Below are 13,137 nucleotides of genomic sequence, written 5' to 3' on the forward strand. Positions count from 1 at the left end.
GTGGGGGAGGGGCCTGAGGCAGCACAGTTTCTCTCCCGCTCCTGGCACAGAGCTGGTGACTGGGCTCCAGAACCCAGCACAGCTGTTTGTAGCCAGCCTGGGCTCTGGGCAGCTGCAGCAAGAAGCGGGCAGGCTGCAAACAGCTGCGCCAGGCTCCACAGCTCCAGCATCAGCTCCATGTTGGCGACAGCTGCATGGGCATCTCGGGGCAGGCTGCGCTTTCCTGCTGCCTGCCCCAAGGTGCACAAGCATGGAGCTGATGCCGGAGCTGTGGAGTCCGCCATAGCTGTTTGTACCCTGCCCGCTGCTTGCTGCAGCTGCCCAGAGCCCAGACTGGCTACAAACAGCTGCGCCAGGCTCCAGAGCCCAGTCACCAGCTCCATGCCAGGAGCAGGGGAGAGACTGGGGTTGTGCTGCCTCAGGCCCCGTCCCCACCGCCCGCTCTGACACGCGGGTACACACGCCAGTACAGAGCTGATCTCGGGGCTCCAGAGCCCAGTGCAGCTGTTTGGAGCCTCCCAGCTGCAGCCAGCCCCGGCTCTGGGTATCTGCTGCCAGCCGGGAGCCCGACCTGCTCCCAGCAGGCAGCTGGGATGCTGCAAGCCCTGCTGGGAGCAGCCCGGGCTTCATCAATGGCAGCAGCTACCCAGAACTAGGGCTGGCCGTGGTGTGCCAAGCAAAATGGCCTCGCATGCCATGCTCGGCACACATGCCGCAGGTTGCCAGTCCCTGTCCTAGAATATTAAAGGCTGTGAGGCAACCAGATGGAATAATGGTGGGAGCCGAAAAATAAATAAACCTGCTCCTTCACAGTTTTCCCCTTGCCCAGAGAACAGGAATAGGGGGAATAAAGAATGTGGAGGCAACTTCACAACCAAGATGAAGGAAAAATACATTAGTTTCACTAATGTTCCTCTAACGCTCCTTGAACATTAACCTCTGTGTGACTGAAATAAATAGCTGAAGAAAGATATGCTAAAGAGGGTTAAGGCACTACTTATTAATATAATAATCTACAAAAAGATTTTATTAATAAAGCTGGAAGGTTTTAAGTGGCGAAAAAACCCTGCTAAATACTAATCAATTTTAGTATTTATAGCTGAAACAGATTATGACCCTCTTTATCAATATAATTTTATTGCTGTCAATAATATTGGTAAGACAAGGTGTAACAGATAAATCAGTTTCATACAATATCACAGCAAATTACATTATATTGACAATTAATATTTTATATTAACACAGGGCAGGTTTTCAGGAGACAATTACTGGAGTAAAAATGAAACTAAACTTAGAACAAATAATTATACTTTTTGTCTTGAAGGAAGCAAAATATTGAACTAGATACAAATGCAGAGTACCACTAAAACACACAACCAGTTTTACAGTGGAGGATGACAGTCAAATAACACACATGGTACACAGCAGGAAGACAGCTAAAAAGGACAAAAGACACTGGACAAAACACCTGCTGTTAGGAACGGTCATAGGATCTTTAACACCCATGAAGAGAGTGGAGGGAAAACTTGATGGTAGAGGTCTTGAAAAAAATGAAACAGTAATCTACATGGCATTCCACACTTAAGAAAAATGAAACGGTAAGTCAGGTCTGCTGAGGTATGCACCTACTTACAAAGAGCATGATCCAGTTGTTCTACTCCCAGCAAGTCATTTCACCTCTCTGACCTTGCATACTTCCCTCCCCGCAGGCTTTGCTTCTTGTCTATTCTTGTACTCCCTATGGGGCAGGGTCTGTGTTTCACTGTATGCATTACAGCACCTAACACTATGGGGGGTGGGGCTCAATGCAAATAAAACTAACAATAAATCAATCTACCAAATCAGCTATCATTAACTGGGACAAATCTGTCAAGGTGCAGAGAAGAGATCTCTTGGGAGGCATTTTGTGTAAGACAGGAAGGAGGTTAGGGTACACTGCCCTGGCCTTCATTGCATCTTTTCACTCCCCTGACAAATTCCCTGCCTGTCACCACTCCACCCTCTCTCTGTCAGGCACTTCCTACAATTTCTCTATCACTGCTTCCCTTACGCAGGGCTCTGTGATCCTAACCTGTCATTTGATTAGGGCTCCGCAATCTCCATCTATCCAAGACTGTAAACTCCTAGCCGCTCTTCTCCCAAAACAGGGACCCCCATTTTTTTCTTCATATCAGTAGCAATGTGAGATTACCTGAATCCTCCCCAATACTCAAATTCTCTCCCTGAAACACCAGCACCCTGTGTGTACCTCGCACCATAATCCTCACTCTTCCTTCTTCTGTGATATGGTTTATTCTTGCCTTAATTCCTCCCTTAGCGCCATTCCCACATTCTTCCCATATTGGGGTCTCTTTGTCCTCCCTGGGACTGGCTCTCCTATTCTCCCCTCCATGTCAGGAATTGTGTGCACATCTAAATTTCATCCTTCCCCCACCATTTGTCTCCCTTCTCTCTAGGAGAGAAGTTACTCAGTGTGTCAACATGTTAAACTCCACTGGGAGAATGGACAGAAATGAAGTGGGGTAGACTGCTTTGCTAAAGGCAATAATAATGTGTGCCATCAAGCAGTTCTTTCCAGACAACTGCAAACATGTGTAAAACCATGGCTGTGCTAAACAGAAGAAAGGGAAACAATACAACTCTTATTTTCCCTGTTTTGGTTTCCCCCCCAACACTGGTACCAAGTACATTCCCTGAAAGTCTGGAGCTGATGAGATGCTGCATTCAAAAGTTATCTGGTGTAGACATGGAGACAAGCAAACAGAGGAACACCATTTACTTGAGAGTAGGGCCTCTCAAGTTTGGCCAGTGAAAGAGTGAAATCTATGTAGGCGTTGGTACTCATTTAAAGAAGTTACAGATTGACAGGTACTAAAATGAGAGGAAAAGAATGCTTGTCATGTTTTAGAGAGATAACTGTGCATTCTCCTTTTCATTACATTTTATTATAGTGATCACAACTTCCTAATGAATATCAGTTTCTGTCACAAAATTGTAGTGCACAATCTTGTACAATTTAGTACGATTGACAACACTCCAGCCTCTCTGGGAAAAGAGAGATTTCAGGGGAGTGAATTATTTAAAAAAACAAACAAACAAACAAACAAACAAACCATACAATCAACACAGAGAATAATGTGTCACCTCATTTTCTATGCAAACCAACTTTCTGATGAGTCATTTACTGGTTTGAAAAATGGTACGGACAAAATAAAAGTAAAAAAGAAAAACCTGCTTTGTAACATGGCATGCATATTAATTGGCATGGTATACACTGGGAGGAATACTACCCACCAAAGGAACTGGTAAGACATGCATTACCATAAAACTGTTCCCAAGTAAAAGTTATTTGGTGGCTTCAGTCCTGTTCTCAATGGACAAGTATCCATAACAGAATAAGCAGGACCACCAAGCTGGTACTCCTAGGTACCCTTGTTGGCAGTCTCAGTGATGAAGCCAAGGATTGATATGGAGTGTGAAGTACACCAGGGATGACATAGAGGTGGCACAGGTCAGCATGAAGAAGCTCACAAACAGTGCAGGTGCCCATGTTGTACCTAGCTGAGGTAAATCATGAAGTGTGTCCAGAGTCAACTGACATCCATCAACTAACCCCTACCTACCTGTCCTTTAGGAACAGATTGTTATGTCTTTCTTGCACAGAAAAAGCCTCATTCTATAAGTAGTCCCATGGATAGCAATGGACTGAAATGGTGTGAAGTAACATTCAATATAAGGAATCATCATCTGGTTCCTATTTTATTTTTAAAGTGGTAAAATAACACTATTGAGGATCATGATAATCCAGACAATCTTTCTATGTACATCTTATGAAACCTGGGATACTTGAGACTCTTTGCATGCCTGTATCAGACTGAAAATACCACTTTAAATATGGGAGGTTCTTTTTCTCTCTGGAACTTTTTGCCTCTATATTGAGGTAAGACCCACACAAAGTTTACAGGACAAAGGCTTGCACCTAAGTACAGTGATAACAATAAGGTTCATTAAACTTTGATGATCAACCATTCAAATAGTTGAACAAAGTGACAAAGGGATGGCAATTTACCAGAGCAAACCAGATTTTCAGATTAACCAGTGGGACACTGACCATGACACAGGGAGTTCATATAGGGTCACCTTAAAAGGTGAATGGTCCTCTCTCTGCCATTATAAAGAAAAGAGGAGTCATTGCAGGGGCTAGAAAGAGACTCTGTGATTCAGGGAAGCCATGTACAGTCCTGAATATCTTAATGAATTCTGATCCTGCCTCAGAGAAAGTTCAAGAGTTGTGAGGTAACTGAAGCAGGGAATGCATTCAGGTGTTTTATTGATTTAAGATCCATTTCTTCTACTAACTAAAGTAAAAAGTAATTGGCTTTACAACCTTTGCAAAGTCTGTGTCACAATTAAAGCAAACAACACATATATTTGGAGAGAGAAAGCCACGCCCACCAGGCTGGCACTCCAGGAAATGGCATTTCTAAGTAACAGTGTTGCCCATGGAGAATTAGCATGGGTCCCAAGGGCTAGGGGTAACTGAATTGCAAGACCCCATTTCTGTAAAAGGACAAAAAACAGGGACCCTGTGCACAAGAATGGTCCCGGGGAGGCCAACAAAAGACCTAGCCTATCCAGAACAAGAGAAGTTAAAGAGAACATGGGCTGTAGGGGATAGGAACCAAAATACAGCATCCAGTGACAAAGATACTTTAAAAAGTTGTAGCCTCATAATATGTGTTGGTAAAATACATTTGTATTTTGACAAACACATGATTCACTGTAAAATATCAAACCAGGTTGTTTAATGTTTAATCCCACTACTTATATACATCTCTTCCTGTTTCTACTCTTAATGAGACCAATTTTGTCTCCTTTGACACAGACAGGCAAAGTTTTATAAAAGTAAACTCTGACTTTTATAAAAGTAAACTTGGACTCACAGGGCTAGATTTTCAAAAGTGTTGAGGCAACTCACAGTTGGAATGAGGCTTTCAAGAGTGATCAGCTCTCTCATAGGCATTTAAAAAGTGGGCATTTTTCCTAGAATTTCAAAACAAGAAATTCCCGTTAAAAACAGGAGTTTCTAGATGTTTAACATTTATGGAAATTGTACTGGTGCCTAAATAGGAGCTGCTGGAATTTTAGAAATCTGGTATTTAATGACCAGATGAAGACAAATGCATTTGGGTTCATTGTTCCAACAACTGCTCATTAAACTGTCAGTAACAGACAGACACACTGTTCAGTCATGCTGATGAAAAAAAAAGATTTTTGCAAACATGAGACATTTCTCACGTATAGATAAGCAAAATACAAAAAAAAAAAGATAAATAATCTAATATATCTAATAACACAGGGTTCTCTTCATAGAAGGGGGTTTCCTGTGTAAAACAATCTGACAGGGTTTTGGTATCATTTAGGAAACTTGCATCCAAATACTTTAAATTTTACTTATACAGAATGACCTTAGACCATGAGTTGCTGCATGGAGGGGAGCCAGGGCGAGACAGCCATGAGCCAGGCAGCAGCTGGTACAGCAGGCCAGCAGGGCCAGTGCACTGGCCAGCAGAAGCTTAGGGCACTGGTCGTTTCTGCCACAGGCAGGGCGTAGAGCAACCATAATGCATGGAGGTAGAATGGCCAACGAGAGAGCTGCCAGATGCTGCCCCTGTGCTGCACACAGCACTCCCGGGCAGAGAAGTGGCTGGCCAGGGAACAACGAGCAGAGCTGGCTTTTGAAGAGGGCTGCTGGCAGCTGCAGCCAGAGCCTGGAGCTCCCCTGGTGGTAGCAGAGACCCATTGCAGGGTTGCAGGAAGTTTGGTGCTAAGAGCAGCCAGGGAACAATGAGCAGGGGTGGCTCATCCCTAAAGAATCAAGCTTTCTGTTGGTATGCAACAATTTCTAAAGGTGGATTGTAATGTGAGTCAGTTTTTGGGTGTCCAGTTACCATACTTCAAAAGTGCTAGAATTAAAAGGTTCTAGAATTCAGGCCCTGCAATTTGTGCCCTACAATTAAGGAACCCCAAATTATTAGTCACTGCTGAAAATCTGAGGCACAGATTTTGAGATGCAAAGACAATGCCCCAGACACATAGCCAGGCAACTCCACACCCAAGGCAGCCATGTGATGCTCAAGGCAGTGCTGACTGCTATGGTGGTGATCACAGCAGCATGATCAGTTGCCATTGTGGGCATGGCTATTTCTGTACCCCCTCACAAAGATGGCACCCAAAGCTGCTGCTCCAGTCACCCCTGCCCCCCATCCCTCAGTTACACTACTGCAATTCCCACCTGTAACAGAACCAAGATCACCAATTTATTTCACACAATCCCCAAAACAGGCATCAGTGGGGAGAAATTTAACCTCAAATGATGGAAACGTACAATAAGTCCATGATTAAAATGAACATATAGAGATCCAAACCCAAGTAGAAATCCAATTGCCCCACCCCAGCAGGTCAGTCTGTGGGAGAGCGAAGAGGCAGGGGCTAGATCAAGGTCCCCACATTGAGGGACAGTGCCACAGAGGCAGGACCAGGGGTAAGTTGAGTGGGGCACCAGCCAGGTGGGACTTTCCTGCTGGGGAGGCATGCCCCCATATAATTTTTTCTCCCTCTGCCTCTATCTCCCCCCCCCGGCTTTCCCTCCCCACAGACTTACCTGCTGGGCGGGGGAGGAGGGGTTGTGGCAGTGGCATATGGTAGATCTTGGGTTGTTTTTAAATGCCAAAGGTGATCCCCTACTTAAAAAGGCTGGATAACACTGCTGTACACTCAAAGGCAATACCTGTGTGTAAGGCAATTTGTGATGAGAACACACACGGTGCATAAGTCGTTGGGAGGGGCAGAGGACTCCAGCACCTGTGGAGATGTGAGCTCCCACAGGTACAAAGGGGGAGCAGAACTTTTCTTCCCCTGAGCAGAGAGGATGAGGATTGCCCATCTCTCATTACTGGCACTATGGTTCCTCTGCCATGAATAGGACAAGACACAGTTTGTCCCTTAATATTTTTAAATATATTTATGAATTAAAAAAACACTTAACTGAAAAATCTATATGGATTTTTTTAAATCAAGCTGCTGACATCTCTTTCAACAGCCATGAAATGCAGGTTAGATTACTTTCTATTGTGACTTGGACCTTTTATTTAATAAGATAAGAAATTATTATTATAAATTAAAAGTAGGAATTAAGAGTCTAGACAAGCATAAATAAAAAATGATAGATGAACCCAACTACTTCAGTTTTTATAACAGATAAAGAGAGGGGATACATATACAGGGGAAGGGACAACTTAAAAATGATTACTTTAAATTATAAATCATAACCTAAACCTATAGCTGAAGCCAAGTAATAATTCCTCTCCCTTTTATGAAAGACAGTTACATTTTGGTTATTGAAGCCTGATTCTCCAATGTTGTGCCTGTTGTAGTCTTTAGGGCAAAGTAAAAGGCTACTTAGCTGGCACATTTCATATCCATTTTGTACCAGCAGAAATACCTGAGTGTTATTCAGAGCAGTGAAAACCGATATCCAGGAGAGTTATTTCTTCCCTGAGGCAATAGGAATAAAAGTGTCATTGGGACAGTATGCCCAACTCATATGTAAGCCTTTTCAGAAGACCTCACATAAGCAAGACTCCCATCAGCATCAATGAGATTAACAGGAAGAAAACAGCAGAAGATTGAATTTAAAGAAAAGGACTGGCCAATCAGCTAGCTGAACTATTGGCAGGACTCTGCTGCAGTCTGGCAGTTCCTCCTGGGTTGGAAAAAGGGCTGCTGTTCTGTAGAGAGTCTTAAGGTTGTAACAGAAACAATGGGAATCCCTATATATCAATGGGAATACAGAACCATGTGGAAAAAACCTGAAAGAAAAGACATTTTTCTGGAACTACACACTAGCTAATCCACTGCATCTCAGCCATAACAGTTTGTCCTTTGTAGGACTCCTTAACATTCAGTATACAGTACTGATATGATACACAAACAAAGGGTCCATCATGTCAAAATCTAGTTGGTGACTCCTTGATCCTGACTTTTAGAAGCATAAACTCAATGACCTGCAATGGTACTTTCCTTGCCAAAAATAACGGGTCAAAATGTATGTGAGCTTTGTACATTTATATGAGAACAGAAGAGAAAAAAAAACAGAGGCCAGATCTTCAGCTGGTGTACATTGCCTTTGATTCTGAAGCAAGGTCTGATTCATTCCTACAGTAGCAGACTACAGCAAGGCACAACATTATGGAAAAATTATAAATAGCTGACATTTCAGCCACACCAGCTGTCTTCAGAATGCCAACAACTACAATACCTAGTACTTCTTTACTTTTTTCCCTTTCTTATTTTAAATTGCAACTAAGGTTAACGGACTATTTTTAAAGGAAAAGCACCCTCATTTTTGCTTAACTAACACATTTATAAGAGCTTCAGAAGTGGAATTATGGGAACTGGACATTTGTGAATACTTGAGAGCCAGTGGCAAATCACTCTTGGAATATGTATCCCTGTAATATATGCACCCAGAGGATCTCACTTAGTCTATAGCTAAGTGAGCCAGAAGCATATGCATCCCACAGAAATGAGAGGTGGTTGCATAGATGCCTGTGGGCACCTGTTACACAGATCAGTACCATTCTGCATATCAGCTTTGAAATGAATCACTTGTGTGATTTGGAACATACAAGTTAGAAAAAGGGGCAGAGGGAAGATGGAAAAAATGGTCATTCGGAGAAAAACCACCTCTGTACTAGAAAAGGCTGTATGGGACACCTCTAGCATGCCTCATAAGCCATTTCAGACAAAATAAGCGCAGTAACATTTTATTGTGCATATGCAGGCCAGGCCAACACACTTTAACTGTAACAGGCTTACCCCTCATCTCATTTAAGCAGCAGAGCATGCTGAAACAAGTTTGAATTGCAAGGAACTGTCTCCAAAGAGACAAGTTTCCTAGCCAAAGAGCAAGCAAAAGAGTTTTTCTATGTTTGTCCCGTGTTGCAACTTAAGGCGATTACATCTTGCTGTATCTGCAGTGGTCATTAAGGACAATATATTACCTTACTCTTTACAGGAATCTCCTTACATATTTGAAGACTGTCATGTCTCACCTCAGACTTCTAGGCTAAACAAGCTTATTTCCTTCAATCTTTCCTTATAGGTCACGTTTCCTAGACTTCTGATCATTTTTGTTGCTCTCCTCCAGACTATCTCCAATTGGTCCATATCTTTCTTTAAGTACAGTGCCCAAAACAAGACACAGCATCACAGCCAGGGCTTACCAGTGCTTGCTAGAGTAGAGGGCTTTGTTCCCATATCTTACATTGATACTCACATTCATATATACAAGTGTGGTGTTTGGTTTGTTCATGGCAACATGACACAATACTGATATGTGTTCCTTTTGTGATCAGTTGTAATCTCTAGGAGCAGAATTCTGTTTCTAGTTGACAACCAATGTGCAGCTTGCAGCTATGAGTTACCTGCCCTCTGGATTGTAAGTGCCTTCTCATTATAGGGACGGGAAGACATCTGCGCATCTCCGAAGCATTTATGAGGGCACTTACACATCCAGCATAAGCAATGGAACCACTACGACACACAAGTCAAGTAACTCAGAGTTGGTTGCAAGCTGCACTTTGGTCATTCACTAGGTGAAACAATATCCTGTCCCAAGACCCTCTTCTGCTGAACTGCTGCACAAGCAGTTTGTAAAGCTGGTTCTCTTAAAGCTACTGTCTTTCCCCTAGCTACAAGTCTTGCTATTCCAGGAGTATGGGAGACGGGCCTGGGCAATATCTGTACCTTGGCATGGCTGTTAAGAGACCTCTGCTTTTAAGTCAAAAGACTTTGGTTCAAACCTTCATCAAGATTGGGAGCTAAACGCTGGGGCTAGATTGGGGGATAGCACAACAAGTGTCCTAACCACTCACTTTTTAGGGAAAAATAATGGAAGGGTCTCCCCCACTTCCTTTTCCCACATTTACACTCAAACATGCACATGTCTAACCAATGCAAAGCCCATTAAGCATGCAGCCATAGTACAGAGGAGGCAGGGCCTAAACCACTCACGTACATACCCAGGTGCCATTTAGGCACACAAAGGGAAATATAATTCAGCCATAAATGCTCTGGGATTGTTTTGGCCAGGTCTCTGCACACTTATTAAAGCCAATTTTAACACACAATAACACTCTATGCGTAAATGAAGAGTGTAAAGTTATGGAAGAAGAGCTATTCTTTAGAGTGGCACACAGGTAAGGGACTGATGTAAGAGTAATGGATGAATTTAAGAACAGGAAAAATTAAATTTCAGACTCTGAAACCATCTTCTGAAGGAAGTATAGAAGGCCCATTGTTTAGTGAAACAAAGAGTGCAACAGGAAAGAAACTAGTATTGACAGGAAGATAGTAGCACTGGCCTAATAAATTTTTTTCCATCTGTTATTTCCATGATTAACCACAGACAGCAAAGTGCCATGCTTAGAGGTAGAAAAGCATGTTCCTCAAAAACTGATAAGTGCCAGTTGTAGACACAAGCACCTGCTGGTACTATGCCCAGACAAATACTGCCTCTCCATTTGTTGAGAGCTGAGCACCAGGTCAGGTTCCTGGTTCCTCATTAATTCATTGGATACTGAGTAGTGGAACCTGATTTAGAACAGCCAAGTTCCAAATATACAGAAGTGTAGCAGCACATGTCAGTAAATCAGTCAATACAATTTTCATTTAATTGATCATTTTTACACATTCTGAAACCATCTGCTGTATCTCTAGATCAGGGTTCAGTAATATATGGCCCACAGGCTGAATCTAGCCCACATAGCAACAGGATTTGGCTTCAAGACCTGGCATGTTTTGCCTGTGCCAGCACCCATGCTGGGGCTGGGGCGCAAGGAGATATGCCATAGCTGGGCAGCTGGAAGCCCGTGCCACAACTGGGAGATAGGAGGGGAACTGGAATAGAGAAGGGCAGCAGCACAGACACTACTTCCAGCTGCCCAGCCCCAGTGAAGCTCCCTACCAGCTGGAAGCTACACCCATGCTACATATGTGGCTTCAGGGAGTAGGGAGAAGGTGACAGCAAGAGCAAAGCCCCAACCCCACTGCTATGCTGCCAAAACCTCCGGGCCCAAGTCAGACAAGAACTAGGTTGTTCTGACCCTTGACTTGTGATCTAGATGGATGGACTTGCAAAGAAAACCTCTAAATCAATCAATGACATTTCATCCGAATGATAAATCGATAACATTTCAAAAATTACTTTTGCCACCAAAAAATGAATTATTCAATTTAATGAACTTTCTACCTCTTTGCTCACCTCCGTCCTGAAATTTGCTTAGTCTTTCGAAGTATGATGACATAGGAACCTGAACAATATCTAGAATAGCTAGTAGGGTCCTAGTAAGTCTGAGTAGCTCACTGAAACTATAAAAGCCAAAATATATGAGGTTTCGAGCCAGATGTACCACCTAAGGAGAAAGAAAACAAATAATGAAGGAAACATCGACAATATAAGTGATCATTATATTTTGTACCATAACATCTTCTGTAGAACCTCCAGTCCAAAGAGTGGTCAATTCAATGCAAGTCTTGCTTTCCATTCACTTTAGTGGTTTGGACCCGAGTCAGTTTCATTAAATGCTATTCAGAGTAAAATAATATAATGTCTTACATAAACTAAAACAGAAAGGGGAGAAAACACCAGGAGATTTATCCAGAGTTGGAAAGAAAGAGTTTCATTTGAGGAAAGAAATACGATTGAAGATCCACGAAGCAGAAAGATTGAAGAAGGGTTTTTCAAAGAGTAGGCACTTTTAGAGATGATGGATCTTGAAGCAACAATGATGAAATCATAGTAAGTATGGAGAAAGGCAATGCTGGATGAGCAGAAGCAGTAGAGAGGGACAAAGCTTGAGTTCAGTTGGAGCTGGACCTTTAAAAGCTGAATCTGTTCACTTCTATTTGATCCTAAAACCTTTGAGAATGTGTTTTTTGAATACTAAGAAAATACCAGATTAGACATGTATAATATACCCTTTATAAGTTTATCTTACATGGATTATAGCATCTTGCACTCCAAAGGGATCTCAGCTCACCTTAAGTCAGAGAGAATGAGAGAGAATACATCCACACACACGTACAAATCACCTCCCCTGTCCCAGAAAGGCAGGCACTTCTGGTAGGAGAAACACTGCAACTATTTAACAGCACACTGCAACAGTAGATTATGTTAGAACAAAGAGTGAGAACAAGAACAGTGAAACTAAAGAGGTTGGCATAAGGATGCATTTGATACCCAAATAAAAATATTTGATACCCCAAACTCATACTTAAATAAGAAATATTTATATTAGAAGACACAGAGTTAATAACTAGTGCTTTGGTGTACTAAATTAGGACAAGAATAACTATAGGTACCTCAAATGTAAGTTTGTTTTTCTCTTTGTCCCCAAAAGGAAATGGCTGATTTACAACTTCTTTCAAGTACTCTTCTACAAATTCCATAGTCAGAGCAAATTTCCTTTTCATTTCATTTCTTGAGGAATCTGTGAAAGAATCATACCTATAAGGCAAAATATTGAGAACAGCAAAGTTACTCTTCCATTTATATGGTAAATTGCCACTTAAACAAACAAACTGAGCAATCACTCTGATGTTTTAAAACTATTTCAAGTTCTTTGTACAGAAGTATTCCCATCTGCCCACCCCTGTAACCTGTCCAGATCCAATTGCAGCCTGACCCTCCCTTCTAGCATGCCCACTTCTCCCCACACCTTAGTGTCATCTGCGAATTGAAACAAGGTGCTTTTCACCCCCTCATCCAAGTCGCTGATGAAGATGTTGAACAGTGCAGGCCCAAGGACCAAGCCCTGGAGAACCCCACTGCCCACATCCCTTCAAGTAAAAAATGACCCATCCACCACCACGCTCTGGGTGCGGCCCTCTAGCCAATTGGCAACCCATCTGACTGTGTAGGCATCGACACCACAATCTCCTAATTTTTTAACAAGAATGGGGTGAGAGAGAATGCCAAAGGCCTTCCTAAAGTCCAGAAAGACTACGTCCACCGCGACACCTATATCCAAGGATTTTGTGACCTGGTCATAGAAGGCCACCAGGTTGGTCTGA

At 42.6% G+C, this 13,137-nt stretch overlaps 1 protein-coding gene across 5 annotated transcripts in view; it reads right to left on the reverse strand.

Moving 5' to 3' along the window:
- Nucleotides 1–13,137, reverse strand: part of ITPR2 (inositol 1,4,5-trisphosphate receptor type 2) — a 425,347-nt gene that overhangs the window by 271,295 nt on the left and 140,915 nt on the right. For 4 of the 5 annotated variants that reach the window (XM_019498344.2, XM_014607327.3, XM_019498346.2 and 1 more), the window contains 2 exons: nt 12,427–12,571; nt 11,315–11,477 (listed from right to left, as the gene is read on the reverse strand). In XM_019498344.2, the coding sequence (XP_019353889.1) occupies nt 11,315–11,477; nt 12,427–12,571 (308 nt within the window). The remainder of the gene's footprint in view (nt 1–11,314; nt 11,478–12,426; nt 12,572–13,137) is intronic. The other variant, XM_006270092.4, reaches the window with a different exon arrangement.

Source organism: Alligator mississippiensis, chromosome 4 (assembly GCF_030867095.1).
Source record: "Alligator mississippiensis isolate rAllMis1 chromosome 4, rAllMis1, whole genome shotgun sequence".
Taxonomy (NCBI): domain Eukaryota; kingdom Metazoa; phylum Chordata; order Crocodylia; family Alligatoridae; genus Alligator; species Alligator mississippiensis.